This window comes from Filicampus tigris, chromosome 3 (genome assembly GCF_054856515.1).
Source record: "Filicampus tigris isolate MCC_2025a chromosome 3, RoL_Ftig_1.0, whole genome shotgun sequence".
Taxonomy (NCBI): Eukaryota; Metazoa; Chordata; class Actinopteri; order Syngnathiformes; family Syngnathidae; genus Filicampus; species Filicampus tigris.
In genome coordinates this window covers 21,643,723-21,667,896 of record NC_141219.1, presented here as the reverse complement: position 1 = coordinate 21,667,896, position 24,174 = coordinate 21,643,723, and the positions used below count along the sequence as shown (strand labels likewise).

General features: G+C 41.3%; 1 protein-coding gene across 1 annotated transcript; it reads right to left on the bottom strand.

Moving 5' to 3' along the window:
- Positions 1-263: 263 nt before the first annotated feature.
- On the bottom strand, positions 264-22,702 carry itgb6 (integrin, beta 6). The gene is made up of 16 exons (XM_086026236.1): positions 22,576-22,702; positions 15,000-15,175; positions 13,650-13,729; positions 13,368-13,566; positions 13,046-13,292; positions 11,527-11,692; positions 11,282-11,443; positions 11,094-11,189; positions 9,838-9,927; positions 7,878-8,012; positions 6,401-6,821; positions 6,097-6,319; positions 4,834-4,928; positions 3,107-3,220; positions 1,258-1,424; positions 264-855 (listed from the first exon to the last, which is right to left on the bottom strand). Exons 2-16 carry the CDS (start codon positions 15,052-15,054, stop codon positions 757-759), a joined length of 2,349 nt encoding a protein of 782 aa, XP_085882362.1. The 5' UTR covers positions 15,055-15,175; positions 22,576-22,702; the 3' UTR covers positions 264-756.
- Between the last annotated feature and the right edge of the window lie 1,472 nt (positions 22,703-24,174).

The window sequence follows — 24,174 nt, the reverse complement described above, 5'->3', positions numbered from 1 at the left end:
ATAGATAGATAGATAGAATTTATACATTTTCACTGAGGGGTGTACTCATTTTTGTTGCCAGCAGTTTAGACATTATAGGCTGTGAGTTATTTTGAGGGGACAGACACATTGACAGTCACACTAACTGCACACTGACTACTTAACACGTTAAAGTGCCATTTCTTCAGTGTTGTCTTATGAAAAAGATATACTATAATAAAATGTTTACAAAAATGAGAGCGGCGAGACTATCAGGCTGTCGTGAGAGAAAGAGAGAAAAAACGTGTGCCACACCATTACATTTTATTATCAACATTGAAGGCTCAGCCTTCCTTTACAAATACAAATAAAAACATTGAAAACCCCAAACTTAACATTTACATTCATTGGATGAACACAAGGACAACATTCATCTTTTTCAGTAGACGACCACTCAAATATTTTTAGTGTTCTCTCTCAGCTGGTGTTGCCATGTCGAAGCTTGTAGGTTTACGCAACAGACAGCCGAGATCGGTGTGTTAGTCAGTGTGCATTTGCACCTGCAGGCAAACTGCAGTTAAACAGCAGCTAATATATGACACACAGTCACGTCTGTTCATAGAGTTGTCAGTATTCTGTCTTACAACTCTGAAGCAACTCAGAGGTTCATGCAGTGGTACAAAAAAAAAACATGTTGATCACTTGCCTGTTGTAATACACACAAGCACCACACACACACGCGCACGCACAAAGACTAAGTGCACTCAGATGCTGCTCGGCATTGCCTCCAGCTAATCATCAGTAGTGATCCGTTGTAATCATCTTCTCCCGCTCTCTGTTCTTATAGGTAACATTTTTAAATGTAGTTGTGGAGCTCCTGAACAGTGGGTTGGTCCCCTGAGTGAAAACACAAAACACACCACGGCACTCATACTGGGTTCAAATGAACAAGACACAACATTCGCAGTTGTAGGACATTTTGGTTTTTTTCCAGAGATCTTGTTTTGTCACTATCAAAAACTCTTTTCTATGTTCTGATAAATCAGTCTGCAAATGACAGTTAGAGCTGCAGAAACAGTTGTCGGTATGCCCCTAACCCACTCTTGAGAACTTGGGCACTCAAGAACTAAAAAAAAGGCAGGCAAAATTAAAATGTAAAACTGTTGGTTTGTTTTGTTTTTAACATTGCAGGTGATCTATTTGTTTTTCTTTCCATGCTGGAGAAACTAGGTATTCTTAAAAGTGGGAAAAATGTTGTGGAAATACAAAATGAATAGCACATGCATTCCAGAATCTCACCGATTGCCACTTTGCCTTTGCCTTCTCAGCCTCAAACCTGGCCACCTCTTTACCGTCGTGAACTGACACGAGCACTTTCCAAACAGCCAGCAGGATCAGTCCGATGCACACAATGGAAAGTGAGACCCCCAGGATGATCATGGGGATGTTGGGCGGTTCGGGACAGCCTAGGACAGGACATAAGATCACACTCTCACCAATTAGATCAGGTTTTATACTCTTCACTAATCAAATAGGACCATATTTTCACATTTATGCGTTTTATTTTTTAACATGCCAGGGTTGTACACCTTGTAGGTACGCACATTCTCCCGTTAGAACTTCCACCCACCATGAGTAACTGACTAATGTGTGCACAACCGCCTAAGAGGCATGACTCATTGAAGTCTGAGGCTGGCGGTAAATCATGGAGCACAGAGTTTTCCTGAGACTTGTGAAATGACATAGATATCAATTTGGAAAATATTGAATCTGAAATGTACTTCTATAGCGGATATATTGCCGCCAGTGAGACATGCGCACTACGACACTTTGGAAGAGCATGTATTTCTTTATTAACCATAAGCATGCAGCCGTGCGTCTTTTCTGATTTAGGCACATGCGAGAATGTGGCCTTTATATAACAACTCTCCAACTGCGTGTTCGATAAATACGTCTGAACCAGGGGTGGAGCCATTGGTCGGCCTGGGTGTGTAAATCGTAGTGGGCACAGGCCCACCCGGATTGACAGACTGCCCACCCAGTGAAATTCATGACAAAATATATATTTTAACATTTTTAGTAAAGTATTATTCAATTATTTTTGAATTTGCGTTTCATTGTGTTTTTTACTTTATTGAAAATTAGGAATGGCACAAGTGTGGTTGTCTAAGGAAGATCTGAACTTCATATTATTCAGTTTGTCATTTTATTTGAATATACAATGTGTATGGACAGGAGGATTGTGCTCAGCGAGAGAAATATTTAGGCCCACCCTGATTTTTCCAGGCCCACCCATTAGCCACGTTCCGGCTCCGCCCCTGGTCTGAACCTCCCGTTGCTGTCGAGAGGAATCCTCGCATCTCTCGCATCACAATCAATACTGTTCAGGAAATTAAAAAAACACCATCTTGCTTGAGTTACCAAACACTGCATTATTCAAGTTGGTGTTATGTCTGCTATCATTTACTGCGGTGCACTAACATCAACACAACACCACCAAAACCACTTGCAAACTCAATATGATTAAAAAAATGGCTAATTTATTTACAATGTCATTGATTAAAATGATACAACAAAAGTAAATAACAATGGTTACATCAGTCATCATTTCAAAATCCTTGAATGATGCAATAGAAGAAAAAAACGAGCAAAAATGAATCGTTGCCTCTGCACTGAAATATTACTGGCGGTCCTTTTTGAGCAAAACACACTTACTCAAATGTATCTAATGTTACTATTGTCACACATTATTGTCTAAAAAAATTATCCAGACTTACAACCTTGAAGTGGCATAATGCCACAAAGCTCCAGCAAATTGACAGAGAGACACGTTTACGACACTTCTTGGAAAGTGCCCAAGACAGTCAATGGATTTTATTCTCAAGCTATTTTCAACATTTGAAATTAAATAATAATGTGAAAAATTAACACATGAGGTGGGGACAGACCAATAGTAATAATTTGTGAAAAAACATGATCTTGACCATATTTGAAAATATGAGGTTTCCACCCGACAGCCACGATACGTATACCGGTAATCAATATTATACATATGAACATGTATATTATACACCGTTTATACTGTTGACCATTTAGAGTCATCCATCTATCCATCCACAAATTGTGCGTACTTTGTTGCCCAGCTTACCGTACATGTGAGGATTGTAAACAGTCACCGTGTCCCCTCCGAGCACATTAAACGACATCCAGCACTCATTTTCGGACATCAGCGTGCATTGCATAGAGGCGCTCTTGTCTCCCTCTGAAAGGAAATTGGAACATATGTAATGAAGCCACCAATGAATTGTATATCATCTTCCCTCTCAACACTGAGGCGAGAACGTAAAAGGATATCCTCGCCTCTGTTCTGCTGTCATTGTGATTTCCATATCAAAGAGGATGATCTTTGTGTGCGTGTATGCTAGTGTGTCGTTTGCATTATTGTGTTTCACATCTGAAAAATCCTCATTGATGATCAGATATCGCTCTCAGCTTGCACAAGTATAGCGCCTTTAAAATAATGTCTGCTTTAAAGGAAGCCACGCTCCATCGGCTGTTCACATGCACCACAATAGCCGCGCCTGTATAACAAGGTAAAGAATATGTTCGCCATTGTCCGACACTGGCTGAAAGGACATGGCTCGCGATCAAATAGAGCAGTGGCTCTTCAACCTTTTCACCAAGCACCCCCAAGAAAAATGCTTTGCACTTTAAATACCACCATCTTGACTAACATTCAAATACAGTAACATAGTAGGGCTAAGGGTTCATTCAAAAGGTTTTAGCTCTAAAATGTATATCTAATATTATTGTAAGTCACTGTAACATTACACACAGTTTGAACATTAACGCCGTACTTCAAAATAGCGAGAAAAAAGTCCGTAATGATTCGGTTCATATTTATTGCATATAAAAGCTAAAAAATTGTACCTACATAAAACTGTTTAAAAATAAACATTACTAATAGCATTAATAGAGAACGACTGTCTTTAGTAATAGTTACTCGTGCGAAACAGTCATTTTACTCGCACTCGACATTTACCAGGGCGTTCAGTTAGCTAACTTGTGAGGACAAAGAGAGCACTAGTACATGGACCTTCAACTGGATATCAAGAACATCACATTAAGACTGAAATAACTTTCCACAGACCTGAGCTTCCTGCAAGAAAGAGCCCAGCTGCAATACTAAGCTCGGGATTGAACGTCCTTTAAATCTTCAGTCTAACGCTCTCCCAACTGAGCTATTTCAGTACATAATTAAACAATTTGAGTAGTTCACTCCGCAAAATGGAAAACAAATGGAATGCATAGGTTTGAAACGGTTTTGATTTGTACATCAATTTGCTACAGACAATACTTGGAGTTAAAAAATATTACTTTTACTATCCCTTTTGGCCAACTAGGATGCAATTAAAAGTTACTAGTGCGTAAACTACTGTGCTGTACTAGTACTACTAGGCCCAAACAGTACATATATGTCATGCACTAGTAGCCTCCTGGACGCTACCAGTAACACCACAAGTAGTTCAGGCCCTTTAGTTAAAATGTAGTTGTCCTACTATTGTGCCAAAGTTGTTTGACTAGTGTAAAGAAATGTAATACGGTACTATAGTGGAAAAAACATAACTAGTAACACAGTTGTTCTACTAGTGCGCCCTAGTCATTCTAATAGTGCGTTGAATTGTCCTGGACTTTAAGATGGATATCAAGGATATCAAATGAATGCTCAAATGGCTTTCCGTATGGGCAGGTACTCAAGAGAACAATGTATTTCATTACCTGTGGGCAATTAAAAATTCTGCACTGTGTCGCTTTTAAAAGAGAGGTTCAATGCTGGGATAGCTCAATAACAACAATCCTTTCTGAAAAACGTACCTGCTGATGTGTTGATGTAAATCTTGGGCAGACTGCAGTTTTGCTCACACTGCTCATCGTTCTCTTTTGCCTGGAGATGGCACTCCACACATGTCCTGGAATTAAATACAAAGACCATGACACATTGCAATTGTCGAAAGAAGTGGAATACACCATGTTCCAAAGGCCACCTCTCTGCCCTTTATTAACTGAGCTATCAAATGGCTCGAGAGGCAACAGCTGCTTTACAATAGCGAAAGGAAATCCTTCAGTGCCGTGTTGAAGACATTAGTTGTCTTTTGATGTCACCTGCAGGGTACAGACACATGTGAACAAAGGAACCAAAACCTGATATGCTACTCGGAAGAGAAGACAGATCAGACTGATTGTGTGGTATAAGGATACAACATCTTACATACTGTTTAATCTTCATTGATATACATGCAGTATGTACTGGATCACGTGTGACTCTAGAATATCCTCATAAAACTGCCATCCATCCATTATCGATACCGCTTCTCCTCACAAGGGTCGCGGGCGTGATGGAGCCTATCCCAGCCGTCTTCGGGCAGGAGGCGGGGGACACCCTGAATCGGTTGCCAGCCAATCGCAGGGCACACAGAGACAACCAAACAACCGCATTCACACTCACACCTAGGGGCAATTTAGAGTGTCCAATCAACTTACCATGCATGTTTTTGGAATGTGGGAGGAAACCGGAGTACCCGGAGAAAACCCACGCAGGCATGGGGAGAACATGCAAACTCCACACAGGGAGGCTGGAGCCGGGATCGAACCCACGACCTCTGAACTGTAAAGTGGACGTGCTAACCAGTGGACCACCGTCGAATCTGGCCCTGGCCTTTGTATCTGGAGTTTACATATTCTCCCCGTGCCTGCGAGGGTTTTCTCCGGGTACTCCGGATTCCTCCCACATTCCAAAAATATGCATGGTAGGTTAATTGGACACTCTGAATTGCCTCTAGGTGTGACAGTGAGTGTGAATGTTTGTTTGTCTATGCATGCCCTGTGATTGGCTGGCAACAAGTTCCGGGTGTCCTCCGCCTACTGCCCAAAGACAGCTGGGATAGGCTCCAGCATGCCCGTGACCCTTGTGAGGTTAAGTGGATTGGATAATGGATGGATGGATGTCAAAATGGGTAAAAAAAAACCCAAAGTGTCCATGTTGTTTTATATCGAATTGCAACGGTAAAGCCAGCAAAGAAAAAGCTACACATCAAACCCAACTAATTTGCTTCTTATGGCATGTGCTCTCTCGCTCACCTTGCAACCGAACAGGCATCTCCACATGTGGCGCACTTCTCACACAAGTCCCCCGATGCTCCCGATACCAAGCAGACACACTGGCCGCACTCGCACTTGCCTCGGCCGCTGCACAGGACTCCATCTTCGGAAAGGCACGACTCACTGCTGCTGCTGCAGTTGCAGTACTCCCCTGTCCAGCCACTTTGGCAGTGGCACTCTCCACAGTCACACACCCCGTGGCCTAAAACACAAACAGGCCAATGTGAAAAAGCTCGCCACAGAACTATCCATCAGATTATTCAACAGAAATGTAATTGCTCACCTCCACACAGCTCCCCACGGAAGCGAACGCATGAGTAGTTGTCACACTCGCAGTAAGGTCCATAGATGTGACCAAAGCTGGATGTGTCACACGCACACTCTCCGCAGTGGCATTGCCCCTGACCGCTGCATACGTCGCTCTCAATGCTTGCCATGCAGTTGCTCAACAATGCACTTTCCTCATTGCATTCGCATTCTGCTCCCGAGAAGCCCGGCTGACACGCGCACACGCCACAGTGGAAAGTCCCCTGGCCCTCCGTGCACCGGCTGCTGTTGTCGGTTTCAAGAGGCCGCCCACACTCGCAGGAGCACAGAGACTCCAATTCTATGTCCAAAGTGTCCTGGAGGCCCACTGGCTTTAAGGAGAAGCGTCGACTTCCCGACAGGCATCCTGGAAGCTCCACAGACACATTGAACACCACCTGAGAGAGGAGATTGTGGGGGAGATGACAGTTACAATGGACCAACAGGTAGAAAGACAGAAACACATAGCAAATGGGTGCAAGGATGGACTGGATGGATGGGTCATAGATAAAGGGAAATGGATGAATCATGGCTAGAATAGACAGAAATAGACAGACAGTGAAAATGACTAAATATGGCCCAGATAGATAGATAGATAGATGGATAGATAGATAGATAGATAGATAGATAGATAGATAGATAGATAGATAGATAGATAGATAGATAGATAGATAGATAGATAGATAGATAGATAGATAGATAGATAGATAGATAGATAGATAGATAGATAGATAGATGGATGGATGGATAGATAGATAGATAGATAGATAGATAGATAGATAGATAGATAGATAGATAGATAGATAGATAGATAGATAGATAGATAGATAGATAGATAGATAGATAGATAGATAGATAGATAGATAGATAGAAAGATTTAAAGCAGAAGTCAACCCAAGTTAATATTGTTTTTGTGGAATATGAGCTAAGCAGAAAAAGCCACCCATTGGTAGCCATCTCAGGTGGCGGCCATTTTGTTACTTCTGTAGACTGAAATGACAACACAGTTGCTCGGGGCTCAGGTAACAACCAATCATGGCTCAGCTTCAGAAAACAGGTGAGCTTGGTCGTTACCTGAGCCCTGAGCAACTGTGATGTCATTTTCAGTTGACACAAAGTGGCAAAATGGCCGCCCCCTGAGATGGCTGAAAAGGGGTGGATTTTGCTGCTTAACTCATATTTCACAAACGCAATATTAATCATAATGCCGTGTTTCAACTAGTGGGCCTGCTGGGAACATATTCTTAAAAAAAAATTGTTTGGTTGACTTCCGCTTTAAATCTAATCTAAGCAAGAAGAAAGAAACAAGAACAAGACGTTGTAAGTTGGTATGGAGTAATAAATATAGTCACACACAAATATAGACACACACGTGCGCGGACAAATCTTAACTTTAAATATACTGTGCTATCTCCTGGACACACTAAAAGCAATCAAGTGTGAACACAACTGACCGTCTCTCCAGGTTTGACATTAGAACATTGTTTGAGCTCCGAAAGGACTGTCCCATTTGGACAAATAGCAGCGAAGGACATCCGGAGTTCTTCTGTGTCTCCAAGGACCTCCAGTTCGATCTCTGATCGCAGTTCCTGCAAACCACCATAAGCGCAAGGTATTTTCCAAAGAAACATCTCTAAAAAAATCACCACTCTGAAATCTGTCATGATATCATTCGGCGGACTTTCCAGGTATCTTAAGGTCAATTTCACTTTGTGGTGACATGTAATGTGCAAAGCCTGCTGTCTTTATCCCCTTTTAAGGGTGACTCATCATCCCAGGTGTGCTGAGCTGTAAAATAACCTGAGGAAAGACTGATGGCTCACCTGAGTAGAAAGAAAGGTGTAGTTTGACAAATGAACTCTGTGACAAACCGTCTGGGTACTTAAAGGCTTAATTGCGTGTTATTTGAACACCTGCAGTGTTTTGGGGTTGCTTAGTTAGGCAAAGGTGAAAACATTGATTATGTACAATGAATTTATTATAGAAAGCCATTTGAGCATTTACTCCATATCCTTGCTATCCATCTTAAAGTCCAAAGTACTTTGTCCTCACTAGTGAGACAATTCAGCACCGACGATGGTGCAGTCATAAAACAACTGTAACAAACTAGTAATGCTTTTTTCCGCTACTAATGCCACAAGTATGCAAGTAATCCATACTAGTAAACTACTGTGCTGCACTAGTAACACAACTAGAATGCATGGGTCATTCACTAGTAACCTCCTCAGCTTCATACTAACATAATGCCGAAACAACAAAATAGTTTTAACTCACGGGGAAATGTACTGTCTTACTATTAGTTTGTCAAATTTGTGCTACTAATGTGGCATACAGGAGTGGAAGACAGTAGTGGGGAAAATAAAACGTTGCCAGTAAGACACAGTCGTTCTACTAGTGTGCAGAACTGTACTACTAATGAGGACAAAGTACGTATTAGTAGATGGACATTTAATAAAGTACTTTCAATATTTACTGGATATCCAGCTAGAGGTCCATGTGGTAGTCTGATATAGGTCCTCACTGGGATTTTGATTAAATGCTCAAACGGCTTCCCATAAAAATGTTTGAGCATTTTCCAACGTCTTTAAATATCCATGTACTAGTACAGTACACTCTTTGTCCTCACTAGATGGATAACTAGTGACGCAAAACTGTGCTCTAAAGATGACCAGTGACATTAAAAAAAGTCTACTAGTTGACAAGTTTTTATCAAATTCTCCTGTGAACATGATAAAATTGTACTAGTTCAAATCTACTGATTTACCAGACTAACCTGTAGTACACAAACGTCAACTAGCGTACCATTTTGCCTTTTTGCGGTAACATGCAGTTGTCCAACTAGTATAACAAAGTTGTCGTACTAGTGTGCAGTAATTCAATTCTGTAGCGGAAAACACATTACAAAGTCATTCTACTAGTGCACCCTAATTTGTTAACTGCTGCACTGAATGGTTCTCCCTTTGAGGACGAAGAGCATCCTAATAATGTACATGGACCTTGAACTCTATATGAGGGACATGGAATAAATGCTCAAACTGCTTTCCAACATTTATGTGTACACATTAACTACGACAATAAGAGAGTCTCCACCTCTATGTCACGCTTAAGTTAGCAGACAGGCTGGAATTGCTCACAAATCATGTCACTGTCACTGAATGATGAGAAGTTTGCCATCGTAATCTGGATTTACACAAAAGCACAACGAGGAAGCACAAGTTGCTGAGAAAAATGAGTAAGACATAAACACATCAAACAGCCGGGACAAGACAAGACTTGCAGTTGAACATGCTGACGCAAATTCCCGTGAGCTGCAAGGAAGCGTAATAGGAGAAAGAATGAAAAAGGGATTTTAAGAAAAACACCTGGGAAGGTTCTTCCAACCACCCAAAACATTTTCATTGAACACTTACTCACTTTGTACGCCGTTAAAATCAGTTCGAGGATGTTGCGAGAATCCGTGGCCACGACTCCAACGGTGGCACCAGGTATCAGATTTGCATAGTTCTATGACAGTGGGAAAAAGCAGCTGATGCCTTAATGCAAATAGCGAGGCTGGCATCTTCAGTACAGTGAAGCAACCCCGCTCTATCGCCGTGCATCTTTTGTGCTCTTCCTATATCATACCGTTTTAATGGGAAAGTCAACCAAACAAGGATATGCTCCCAGCAGGCCCACTAGTTGAAACACGGCATTCTGCTTGATATTGCGTTTGTGGGATATGAGTTAAGCAGCAAAATCCACCCGTTTTTAGCCATCTCAGGGGGCGGCCATTTTGCCACTTTGTGTCGACTGAAAATTAGATCACAACTGCTCAGGGTTCAGGTAACGACCAATCACGACTCAGCTTCAGAAAACAGGTCAGCCGTGATTGGTCGTTACCAGAGCCCTGAGCAGTTGTGATCCCATTTTCAGTCGACACAAAATGGCCGCCAACAGAGATGGCTAAAAACGGGTGGATTGACTCTTATTCCACAAACGCAATATTTATCAGAATGCCTTGTTTCAATTAGTGGGCTTGCACAGAACATATTCTTAAAAAAAGTATATTTAAGCAAGCTTTTTTATATGCTCTCTCACATTCCAAACACTGGCAAGCAGTTCAGGTGCGTAACCCCCGCCTACTGCCCGTAGACAACTGGGAGAGGTGACCCTCGTGAGGAGAAGTGGTTCGGTCAATGGATGGATGGATGTTTGTATGTGTTGCTGCTCCAAGTGTGTGAAGAACAACAAAGCTAATTTCAAATATCTGTCAATGGTGTTCGCATTGTGTATTAGCATTAAGCTAGTGTTCGTTGGACAAAAATAGTTTGGTTGAGCAATTTTGCTTTTAAATATGCAATGTTTAATTCCCTTTTAGTTATGTGTCCGCTTCAAAGGAAACTTCAGCTGAGAGTGACAAATGAACAGCTCAAAGGAAGCACGCTTTCCCTCTTATCCGCAAAAGTGTGTCAGCAAGTCTTAGGATTACTAATGATTAATTTAGAAAGTGTATTTTAATGGGTTTAAATGTGTTTAAAGCATGTGTATAGGTAAAACTATGATTTTTTGTTTTACATATGGCTTCTCGATACAGTGGACCTTCACCTATCGAGGGTGTTTCCGGATTGTATTCCACATGAAGAACGGGGGTTCACTGTACTGCTATAATGTTCATCTCTTAAGGCTCTTACTTCATAGTTTAGCTTCTGCTTTTCTGTCACGGCAAATATCAATAAGATATTATTTTCCACTACTTTATCAATCAACTGGCCCAGAGTTGGATACTCCTGAAGAGAAAAATACAAAGCATGAAGAGCAGTGGTGATTTGTGACCGTGGGGACTTCAAGTTGAGCAAAATGAAAATAAATGGGCTCGAACCTGCTCCGTGGACATGGAGTATTCATTGTTGGCGTCCAGGTGACACTGGCCATCGTTGGGAATCACAATGCCGGCCATTTTACTGTCCATCCCAAAGTGTGAGTCAGCATCACTGACAAACACCAGCAAACGCATAGAATCATTCCTCCAACCTATTCTGTCCTATCAGGAGAACATCGTTGGTCTTGCTCACTTTTGTCATCTCAAATCGTACACTTGTGTCTGTGCTGAACCGTCACGCTTACCCCGCAAACAGCTGCCTGCATGACGGCATCGAAGCCGCACTCTGGGACGTCGATGTTTGCAGACACATGCTGCATCGAGACCATCTCGTTGAACTTGTCCGTGTTGCTCGTAAGGGACAAGACGTGTTTGTAACCAAATGTCGGCAAGCAGGTCGCATCGGCACTGCTGTAACAAAGAAAAAGGCACGGCCAAAAACATTTTTAAAATGATAACCAGAGATTCAGCTTAGTGTTTACCGGCATCGAAGTATTACATGTTGAGTAATCATCTCTGTTGTCCCACAAAGCTTTATTAGCAAACATTTTATTGGGCTGAGAAGTCTCAAGAAAGCGCAGAAACATAGGGCCTGCATCTCAAGACAAAGTCCACAACAGACCAAAACTACAGAAAGAAGAAACAGAGCTCAAGTCTTGAATCTTGTCCTCTTAGATGACTGCACCCAGTGCCTGACAGTACAAATCTTCAAATAAAATCACCAGTCTGAAAAAATCTCGCCTGTTTTTTGAGACAGTAGCGAATTCTGCTATGTGCGGAAATAAGTACCAAGGTACTTCCAGGTGGCAGAAAAGTGCTTTACTACTGCTGTGACCTGAAAGGAAACGATAAAAACTTGTGATTGGGCTGGTGCCTCAGAATATATGCCTAAAGGTTGTTTTTTTTCACTTTCCTTCAAAAAAGTCTAGATTAATCCCACGTATCCTGTGGAGGAGGAAGACGGATCGAGTAGATGTCATAAATAGCTGTGCAGAGATGATCGTAAGACTGCCTGGTTGGCGTAGTAGCAACTTCTCAGTGGACAGACTCCGAGCCAAACCTCCATTATCAAGTTTGTGAAGGCATTTTCTCATAGGAATGTATCAAATGTTTTTGGTCTTTCAGTTAAAAATGCCTGATAGTGTGCTATCAATGTCATCAAAGAGCACATGCCATTAATCAGAGGAACAGAAAAGTCAATCAGCCAGTCCGTCATGTCTGAATTTCCATCACATATGCGTTCTGTCTCCCTTCCAAACAATTGACATAAACATATTTTTTTCAAGAATATGTTCTATAAAGACCCAATAGTTGAAAGAAGGCATTTTCATTAATACTGCATTTGTGGAATATGGGATAAGCAGCAAAATCCACTCGTTTTTAGTCGTCTCAGGGGCGGCCATTTTGTCACTTCTGTCGACTGAAAATGACATCAAAGTTACTCAGGGCTCAGAAAACGACCAATCATGGCACAGCTTTACAAAACAGATGAAAGCTGATTGGTCGTTACCTGAGCCCTGAGCAGTTGTGATGTCATTTTCAGTCGACAGAAGTGACAAAATGGCCACCCCCTGAGATGGCCCAAAAGGGGTCATTGTGCTATATTCCATAAACTCAATATTAACCAAAATGCCCTGTTTCAACTAGTGGGCCTGCATGGAACATATTCAGGGGAAATAGTGTTTGGTTTGACTTCCTCTTTAAGTAATTGTAACGCTAACATTGCGGCAATGTTGAAGGGAGAATTGGCAACCTCTGTGATACCTGCAAGGGTTAGCAAGCTCCTCTTCTGTAATCTTGATGAAGGGCAGAACAGGTTTCTCCACAAAAGAACCAAAGCCCATGCGAAATTTACTGGTAAGGTTGGCCATCTCCTTGGACAGGGTGGAGCCAAGGTCCTTGATCATGTTCAGATCATCAAACATGGACGCTGACAAGTCCATCAGGTAGTAGAGATCCACAGGGTAGTCTTCAGTGTGTTGGATTTTCACCTGGAAAGTCACCTGACTGCCTGCCCAAAATTAAAACCAGCATATTCCATGAAAGAGACAAAGAAGAGCAGTCTCTGAATATGAAAACTGCATACCAGGTCGCAGCTTGAGTGCCATTTTTTGCGGGGAGATCTGTGTGATGTTCAGGTTGCCACTTTTCTTCCCAAGTGGTTGATCCTGTAGGATTTCTCCCTTAGAAATGTGAAACTCCAAAAGGCTCTCATCACATCCTTTTGCCAGCAAATGCTCCGGTGTGTCACATCTTTCACTGACTGACAACCAGTCTGTGAAATTCTGAGAAGAAAATGTACATGATGTTATGGTGCAAAAATCACACATTTGGAATGTGTTCTTTGGTTTAGGATGCTGCTACCTACCTCCTGTGTACACCAGGCGCAGTGTGGACCAAGTTGGAAACATTGATCACAAGTCGCAGCGCTATTAGCTGAACATGAACCTACAAAACACACACACACACACACACGCACACAAAAATCACTTCCAACAAGAAATACTGGAAATGCACTCCTTAGCCACAGGTACAGAAGATTCACTTTTACAATTTACTCCTTGACAATTCATTACAATACAAAGAATACAATATAATGATAAAAAAAATGTGTTATGTGTTTTGGATTAATAAAAAATAGCACTGTATTGGATAAGTAAACCTAATAAAAATAATTTAAAGAAATACACTGGTTTAAGTGTAATTACAGAACATTGGGGCAAAGTGGAAAACTGTGCGTGTTGTGTGTGTGTGCATGTGTGTGTGTGTGTGTGTTCGTTAAACTATTTGTGCTTAATGAAGTTGTCTACTTTTATTCATCAGTTAAGAGGTCAGTCCTTTTTGTATGGCTGTGGTACGTTTTTACAGAATCACCGCTAGCTGCCGAGCTTCTTGTCCCTCTGGCTTCTTCCGAATAGTAGCACAACACCAGCAAAAAACAACCAGCCGGGGTTGACTGACACCAAACAGCCAAACTCCTGGTGGACCCTCACTATAAATCTGTTCAACAACTTACTCGACACAACTCAACTCAACTCAACTCAACTCAACTCAACTCAACTCAACTCAAGTAAAATGCAATTCTAAAATAACCGACCCTGGTTCTTCTGTAGTTACGGAAGTACATTAATATCAAAATATATACAGTACATTCAAAATGAACCCCGAAAGCTCATGTATTATATGAACTGACAAAAAATAAAAACAGACATTCTCACTATAATTACAGTTAGTTTTTGTTATTTTTTATAAACGTATGTAACGTAGATGTACTTTCACTTAATTTTTTGTTAATTTTGTTAATTAGCTAAGCGGTTTGGATAATGGATGGAAATAGCTTTTTTCACTTTTAGTTTTATTTTATTTATTTATTTATTTTAGTTTTCATTAACTTTAATAACCTTGTTTTAATACATTTAATTTGTTGTGTGTATGTGAGGTGGATAAAACTATATAAAAAAAATATTTTAGTATATGGCTGGCTTTCTCTGCTGCCGATTGTCCCCTATCACTGGACCTGGATCTGGAAGTATCCACGCGATAAACGGAATTAACCGTCTAACGTTGCTTTTACTAAGGTCAGGTGTAAATGACAAAAACAGGCTATGTGATTGAGGTGGTAAACAAGGGGATAGTCGTTATCTAGTATTACATTTGCACTTTTTGTTTGCACTATACACACATAATACACACGTATCTAAGCTTGTTGTGTGCTCACCCTCCACGGTGGTGATCCAGCAGCGGAGAATCAGGCCCAGTAGGAGAAGCCCCATTTAGTAAATCCGTGACGTGACTTCAACTTGTCTCATATTTACACGCGTGAACGGCGTCCGCCAGCCTTGTGCCTTCTGCGCTTCTCCAACGAAGTTGGTGCGCGCCGCCGTGCACTTTTACCTGGCAAGGGAGGCGGGGGGAAGACAAGAGGAGGAGGAAAAGGAGGTCATTCACAGCCTCACCTGGGCTGCCTTTTATGTTCACTTCCGTAGACTGCTAAATCGTCAACATGCACTGTACGTGTTGTGCACTCTTATTGAGGAAGCTTTAGAAAAAAAGGGGAGGAAGCTTGCACACTGTCAAAAAGTCCATCACACACGCAACATTAGAGTTCAGATGTCAATCTCATTTTTGTAGTGGGCCACTTTCTTAGGAGGGTAAATAATCATATGTGCTATCATCTCATTATGTTATTTACTTAAATTTTTTAATGAATTTCATTGCTATTGCATTATTGTTAACAAGGGATAGAATTTGGAATCAGAAGTCATGGGAAATAGTGACAATTAAGCGACAACCAAATATTTAAGTGCAATTTGTACGAAGAGGCGAATGGTGGAAAAAACAAATCTTGCAAAAACCTGTAAAAAGTGAAAACAAAAATGCAATCTTTTCTGCCGTTATGAAAACAGTTTAGAAAGAAATATAAAGTAGTCTCTCTATTTGCTTTAGAGGGCCCAAAAAAAAAGATGCCCTGCGCCATGACCTGTAGTTGCCTCCTTAATTAACTAAATAAACACAGTACCTGAAATACACAAATACTTGTTATTTAAAAACTTTGACCACCACTGAGAATATGGAACAAATTATTTTTATATCAAACATCTGTCAGAAAAGTTTCAGGACTGGTGTCAAAAAAACGGGACTTTTAAAAACGGGAAAATTATCCTACAAATGTTTTCTTTTCAAGTAATTCCCTGCAATTCTGGAAGGAGTCTTCTGGGATCTTCCCTCGGCTCCATCATCATGGCTGTCGTCAAAATGGGTCCCTTTGAAGAGCCTCCTGAGCTTGTGAAAGAAAATAAAACAATAACCTGGAGCCAGGTTGGGTTAGTATACTAGGGAGGCTGCTTGCGGCACGGCGGTGAAGTTCTCAGCCAGGAAATGCCAGTGGGAAACTCAGTTTGTAGTTTAGGTTTAAAAAGAATTAAGTACAATGCATCTGGAAAATATTCACAGTGTTTCACTTTTTCCGCATTTTGTCATGGTCCAGCCCTATTCCAAAATGAAATAAATACTTTTTTTTCTCAAAATTCTACACACAACACCTCTTAATGACAACTTCAAAAATGTTTTGTTGTTGTTTTTTATGTTTGCAAAAGTATTATAAATTTAGAAGATTCACAGCCTTTGCTTAATACTTTGCGGATGCACCTTTGGCAGCTGGGCCCGATTGGGACTCCTTATCAGGCCTGGAGTTTCATGACTCAAACCGGCCCAGTTAAGTTCACACCATTTTAATGACGATATATAATTTTACGCTGATTAGTGTATCAGTCTAAGATAAAGTTCACCGTTATCATCAGCAGTAGTCTGAGTTACTCTCTCCATGTTACCGGGTCCAGGCACTGCTTCTAATATCAAGTTTTGAAATGGTTACATTTTCCCTTAATAAATGTAAAATTCTATGTTTACTGTATACTAAATATATGAACACTTGCAGATATATATATTTTTTTTTAGAAAATCTCAAAAGGCCATAGATATAAAATATAAAGCCAGTAGATAGTAGGACAAGGTAAAAAGCCGAAACTTCTCTTTTTTTAGAGCTCATAATTAACTGCAATCACACGTTCACTTCGTGATGTTTATACTTAGGAGCAATGACCATGGTTTGCACATTATATTGTCTGTTTTGTGTTACACTTACTGGTGTCCTGACATTGCAATAGCTTACCTTGTCATCTTCATCAGGGGCATACACTTCAAGGTACTGTGATGATTTAAAAAAAAATAAATAAATAAAAAAACATTTGAGTTTGGCCGCGTCAGCTTCATAAGTTATTTTTCTTTATTCTTTGCCTTTTCTGCGCCACCCTTGCTCTTCCTGTTTTCCATATTTACTTTTGACTGCCCGTCCGGTGGCTGTGAGAAGCTAACCTAAGAAGATCACATTTCAGTAATGAATGCTGACTTTTCCGAGTCCCTACCGAGCGTACTGATTAGCTGACGGCCAGTGAGCGACTGATGGTGGTGATGTTGGGGGTGGAGGGGAGTAGTGGCCCATAAAGCAGGCCGACCAAACGGGAAAATTCATGCCACGCCAGGTTAGTCACCCTGGGCCTGGTTAGGTCTACCAAAAGCACTTTATTTGCTGATTTTGAAACAAATCTGTGGGCCGAAATAACCCCTAATGTCCCACCGGGGATTATCACAGTACTCCGGATGGGCCACTCCAGGCCTGTTCGGAAGTAATTACAGCCTTGAGTTTTTTTAATATGATGTTACAAGCTTGGCACACCTATCTTCGGGCAGTTATGCCCATTCCTCTTTGAAGTACCACTCGAGCTCCATCAGGTTGGATCGGGAGTGTCGGTGGACAGCCAGTTTCAGATTATTACAGAGATGTTCGATCAGATTCAAGCCTGGGCTCTGGCTGGGTCAGTCAAGGACATTCCCAGAGTTGTTCTGAAGCCACTCCTTCCTTGCTTTGGCTGTGTGCTTATGGTCGTTGTCCCGCTGGAAGTAAACCTTTGCCCCAGTCTGAAGTCCTGAGCACTCTGCAGCAGGTTTTCATCCAGGATGTCTCTGTACATTGCTGCATTCATCTTTCCCTCAATCCTGACGAGTCTCCCAAAACATCCCCACAGCATGAAGCTGCCACCACCATGCTTCACTGTAAAGATGCTATGAGTCCGGTGATGGTAAATGGGCTGTCACTTATATAGCGCTTTTCTACCTTGGGTACTCAAAGCGCTTTACACTGTATCTCATCTACCTACTGATGACAACGGTAGAAGCAACTGGGGGTTCAGTATCTTGCTCAGGATACTTCGACATGGTCACCATGGGCGGGGATTGAACCCACAACCTCCAGGTTGGGAAACGACCACTCTACCACTGAGCCATGCCGCCCCATGATGAATGGTGCCTTGTTTCCTCCAAAAATGACGCCTGGCATTCACAACAGACAGTTCCATTTTTGGCTCGTCAGACCAGAGAATTTTCTCTCTCATGGTCTGCGAGTCCTTCAGGTGCCTTTGTGCAAACTCCAGGCAGACTGCCATGTTCCGTTTACTACTTAAGTGGCTTCGTTTACTATAAGGAGTGGCTTCTGTCTGACCACTCTACCATACAGGCCTGATTGGTGGAGTGCGGCAGAGTTGGTTTGTCTTTCTGGAAGCATCTCCTCTCTCCACAGGTGACCGCTGGAGCTCTGACAGAATGGCCATCGTGTTCTTGGGCATCTCCTTGACTAAAGCCCTCCTTCCCTGATTGCCAATTTTAGACGGGCAGCTAGCTCTATAGGAAGAGCCCTGCTGGTTCAGAATTCTTCAATTTATGGATGATGGAGGCCACTGTATTCATTAGAAACTTCAAAACAGCAGACATTATTCTATACTATTCTATATGAACTCCAGTTAAGCACTCGGAACCTTTCAAGGATGATCACCGGAAACATTATGCCCCTGAGCTAAATTTTGAGCTTTGTGGCAAAGGCTGGGAATACTTATGTCCAGGGGATTTATTAGTTGTTCTTTTTTTAATACATTTGCAACAATTAGAAAAAAAAATATTTTCACATTATCACAATGGGGTTGTTGTGTGTAGAAATTTCAAGGGAGATAATGTTTTTATTCCATTTTTAAATGAGGCTGTAACATAACAAAATGTGGAAAAAGTGAGGCTGTGTGAATCTTTTATGACAGCAGTCCTGGACCTTTTCTGACACACCTTGTATATAATCAATTGATTTTGTAATTTATTTATTTTTTACATTGGAGAGAGACTTTGTGGTCATCCTAACTATCCCAAAGCAAATCGAACTTGAAATCAGAAGTTAGGGAACATTGTGACAATCTAATATTGAAGCATACAACTATTGCTCAGTTTATGTTAAGAAAGGATTTGGTAAAAAGAACATCAAAAAACTTGGTGTAGATAAACACATTTGATTTGCTTTAGTGGATCATAAAAATTGAGGCAATCGTCATTGGTCAAAGGCATATATTTTACATTTAGGCACACATTTTTCATCAGAAAAACATCAGCAAAAATGTCACAAAAGGTAGCGACACAAGCTTGTGTTATTATGTACCTTCTGCCATCTAGTGGACGAGCATTTAATTGTTCTGCCTGCCACTATATGTCGCTGTCATAGAAAGCTGAACAAAGATACATTCATCAAGAATAAATCAATAAATCGTAAATTTGGATTATTTTCCGTGGCACACCTGACCATTACTTGTGTAATATAGTACTATGTAATGTACTGCGATTGTATAACCTTTTATGGTAACTTCCACGAACACGTCAATTGAGTGCAAAGTTTCAGTAACCATGAACAACATTAGGAACAACTTTGCAGTCTAATTCCATCCAATAGAAGAGCACATGTATAAAAACGCCCTGACAAAGTTGATGATCACTTGAAATCGAGAATCAGCGATTTAAAGTAATAGTAGTGTAGTGTACAGTATGTGAAGCACTCGTGCTCAGTAGTGGGAGCAGTGAACTTTGACAAAAGACAGACAGGCCCCACCATTTGCAAATAACACCTTTCTTTCCTTATTGCTAGGCACATAACCCGAGATTAATTATTAACAGCGGCAGTGACCTGAATATGAATCATAGTCTCGCCAGACATTTGTCAGCCTTTACTTTGAACTTCCTTTGAAAACAAAGCAGCTCCACCAATGAAGTGTTGAACTATAAACACCTGCGGGGCAAACATCAGCGCTTTCCTTACTCTGAGGAATCTCTGCATTTAGCACCACACCCATGTCAATCTCTTTGGGGGAGTCCCATCCATCTGTCACCTCACAATACAACACACACACACGTGCACCCCCCCCCCCCCACACACACACACACACATCACACCATACCAATCCCACTCAGTAGGGAAAGCAGCTTGAGAATCTATTCCATACCGGTGCACTCTAAAAACAGTTGGGTTAAAAATAACACAATTTTGGGTCATAAATGGATCGATACACAATTGGTTCAATTTGACCCACTTTCTTGCATTGTTTTGTACAAAACAGCTCATTTTTAGGGGTTGTTTTGCACAAAACTATCCATTTTTGGGTTGTTTTTTGCAAAAACAACTAAGAAAGTTGGGTCAAATTGACCCAAATTGTGTATTGGTCCATTAGTGACCCCAAATTGTGTTATTTTTAACCCAACTGCTTGTAGGTTATGTACTAGTACTCTAGTACTAGTTCACTAGTTTCTGTCCTCAATCTGCATACTAGTACAACAACTACAGTACATGTTAGGCAAAACTGTGCACTTGTTGACAACTGCTGAAATACTAAGGTCAAACTATGTGACTTTATGTCCATATACTAAAAGGCGCAGTGTTCTTACCAGTACTAGTAACTTTGGCGTACTAGTAGGACAACTACGTGTTACTAGTGAGGCAAAACTGTGCAACAACTATATACAACTAGTGACGTGATGATAAGATTGTGCTAGTTAACATATTTTGCTTTACTTTCAGCACTAGTTTTATGCAGACTAGTGCAATGTTTTGCCTCATTACAGCAGTAAGATGTAGTTGTTCTATTAGTGTGCAGAAACGTCAAGCAACAGTGAAAAAATAAAGCGTTACTCGTAAGACATAGTCGATCTACAACGAGTGAGGTAAAGCTGTGCACTAGTTGAAAACTGCTATCCTTGATATCCAGTTTAAGGTGATACTATTAGGCTAAAAGCGTCACTAATAGTGGAAAATAATGTTACTAGTAAGACGTTCTATGAGAGCTCTGAATTGTCTTACTCGTAAGGACAATGAGCACACTAGTATGTCTGAGCTCAAATGGCTTCCCATATGCTCAGGCCTCTCAGCTGGCTCTATTTTAGCTGCACCTTTCCACTCTTGAAGTGTCAGTGGGTGAAATTGTTTTGTTCATGTGCACTTGGGAATACTAACAGCTAGAGAGGGTTACTAGTGAGGCAAGATTGAGTACTACTTTACATCTTCACGCTACTTACACTACTCATGATGTGCCATGTGTTAATAACTAGACTTTTATACAGTAATGTCATGAGTACTACAACACTTAGTAGTGCAAAAATGTCAACTAGTGCACATATTTGCCTCACTAATATGCAATTAAACCTTATTATAAAATTACTTTGCTGCACTAAGAACTCTACCAGGTCCAAAAAGTAGGCATGTGGCACACACTAGTAGCCTCCTGGACACTACTAATTGCACCAAAATGCCCACTAGTTGTTTCACCCCTGTAGTAACATGTACTGTAGTTGTCCTATTAGTGCCAGAGTTATCCTACTAGTGAGGACAAAGAATGTAGTAGTATATCAAGAACATTGAATAAATGCTCCAAGGGCTTCAAGGATAGTCGTTAGAGCCTTTATTTGACATCCATACACTTGTACGCTTTGTCAAGACAATTCAGCACACTAGTAGAACAGCTTGGGCATACGAATACAATGACCGTCTTATTACTTTTTAATGTTTTTTTCCACTGTTGTATAACATTTCTGCATACTAATAAAACAACTTTGTACTACTGCTGGTACTACTACTGAAGCGCTAGATGTTAACTAGTCGAGCTTTATCTATGTTATCAGTAGTACCAGTACCATGCAGTTTTCAACTATTGCACAGTAACTTGTAGTATGCCACTATGGCAAAATTGTCCTATAACATCTATTTCTAGTAGGACAACTGTGACTTTTTAGTTTTTTTCCCACTACTATGTGACATTTCTACATACTAGTAACACAACTTTGGTATACTAGTGGGACAACTACACGTAAGGCAAATGTTCTAGTACAAGTAGGGTCCCGAAGGCTACTAGTGTGTGACACATAGGTGGGCCTAGTAGAGTTACTAGTGTGGCACAGGATTTTTATATTCTTGATATCAAATAAATGCTCAAACAGATGACCATAAAGTTGATCTTTGTGCTCACTAGTAGGACATCTTTGGCATACTAGTAGAACAACGACAAACTATTAGTGAGGCAAATCTATGGTTGGCAACAGCTATCCATGGTATCCATCTTATGGTCTTATTAGAATTCCAAAAGTGACACTAGTTGTGTAAAACATATCACTATATAACCAGTTGTTCTACTAGTGCATCCTAGTTGTTTTACTAATGTGCTGAATTCTCTTGTCCAGTGGACAAATGTTTGCTTCTAGTTTTAGTTCCAAGGCATTTTCTGAACTTTCTAATTTTCACATCACCACCTGACCTTTAAAGAAGGGTCACTCATTCAAATCAATCATTCTCTCACAAATCATATGATCTACTACTACTACTACTACTCCAAAAACTCCGTATATTACTTGCACACAGAGATACCTGCAATGTTTGGGCTCACCTTCAGGGGCGTCTTTTGAAAACATGCTGCCCCATCCGGCTGCGTCGTCCTCGCTGTCATCCGGTGAAAAATGGCGAGAAGTGGGGCCGCATCAGGCCGGCGCATTCATTGGGGCCTATTGTATCGCAGCTCTGCGCTCAGAGAAACAGAAAAGCCATTGTAACGGCGCCCTTTATGAAGCATGTGTGACCCCGCTGCCCATGTGTGTGTGCGCGTCCCATCGTGGGTGAGTATGCGTGAATGTGTGTGCGTGTCTGTGTGTGTGTGAGATGTCAATGAGTGACAGTAGCAACTGTTGCCTGTGAGAGCTCTACTCTGCCTCTCGCTCAAAAGAAGAAATTGTAAAGTGGAGTGCATTTATTCGATATCCTTGATATCATGCTTAAGGTCCATGTACTAGTACACTATTTGTCCTCACTAGTAAGACGTTTCAGTGTACTAGTAGAATAGAGAGAGAGTAAGGAACTCTAGTAAGGGCTGTGTTATGAATGTTTTCCACTTCTAGTGTCACTTTTGGCCCAATAGTACACACTTTTCATGCACTAGTAATCTCCTGGACCATTCTAGTGGGACCAAAAGGTCCACTAGTAGTTGTGCCTCACTTGTAAGATGTAAGTTGTATTGCCTCGCGCCAGAAACTTTGTTGGACGTTTTTGCTTTCTTTTGACCTCCACTCATACTAGGGCCTTTGTCCGCGTCCGGATTTTGTCCAGGGTCCAGTTCAGATTCAACAGTTTTCCTCTTCAAAAACGTATCCATCACTGTCACCGTCGTCCTGCTTGTCCACCTGTCGCTGCGTCCATGCGTCATTAATTCGCTTGTCTCCAAACAAGGACAATTAGATACCTGCTGCTGTTGCTACCTACGGTATGGAAGAGTACTACAATGTAGTAACTACATGATCACGCTGCCAGGTACTAGACCGCACAGGCAAACAAATTTGATAATTTCCCACGGCACACCTGACAATATCTCGCGGCACACCAGTGTGCTCTCAAAAACACACAAAAAAGTCACTCACCAGTTATATCATTTATTAAATGTGTTAATGTCTGCGCATCGCAACGGCCGTCTTTTGCCGTTCCAACTTGGCTTGCTCTGACCAACCAATCAGAGGATGAATAAAATGCCGACATCATTCGTTGGCCAGCACTCTGGCCCTGTGAGGACAGATTTCAAATTTGATTGGAAAAAGAAACAGTCCCATTGCTAATACAGTTAAAGTTACATGGCCCAGCACTAGTGGTTGCGAAAGATGTGGGCAGATTACATTGACATGGATATTGGACAAAAACAACATCCACATGCACAACATACCGGATTCAATGCAGCCAGAGAAATGCTGCGTAATGAATACAGTTCCACAGGTCATAAATGTAGGTAAGTGTCTCTAATAGCGTTGACCACCTGTTCCTCAAGAAAATATCATATATATTCCATAAGGATTACAGAGATTATTTGAGTGACAATGATAGGCCGTTGATAGGAGACAGCAGTCAGCATCCGAGGCGTCCTCGTGTTGAATTACTGATTGTATCGGAGTAAATAAACCAGATTAAACACTGAGGCGGGCCTCCCCTCCCGCCCCTCTTTTCATGT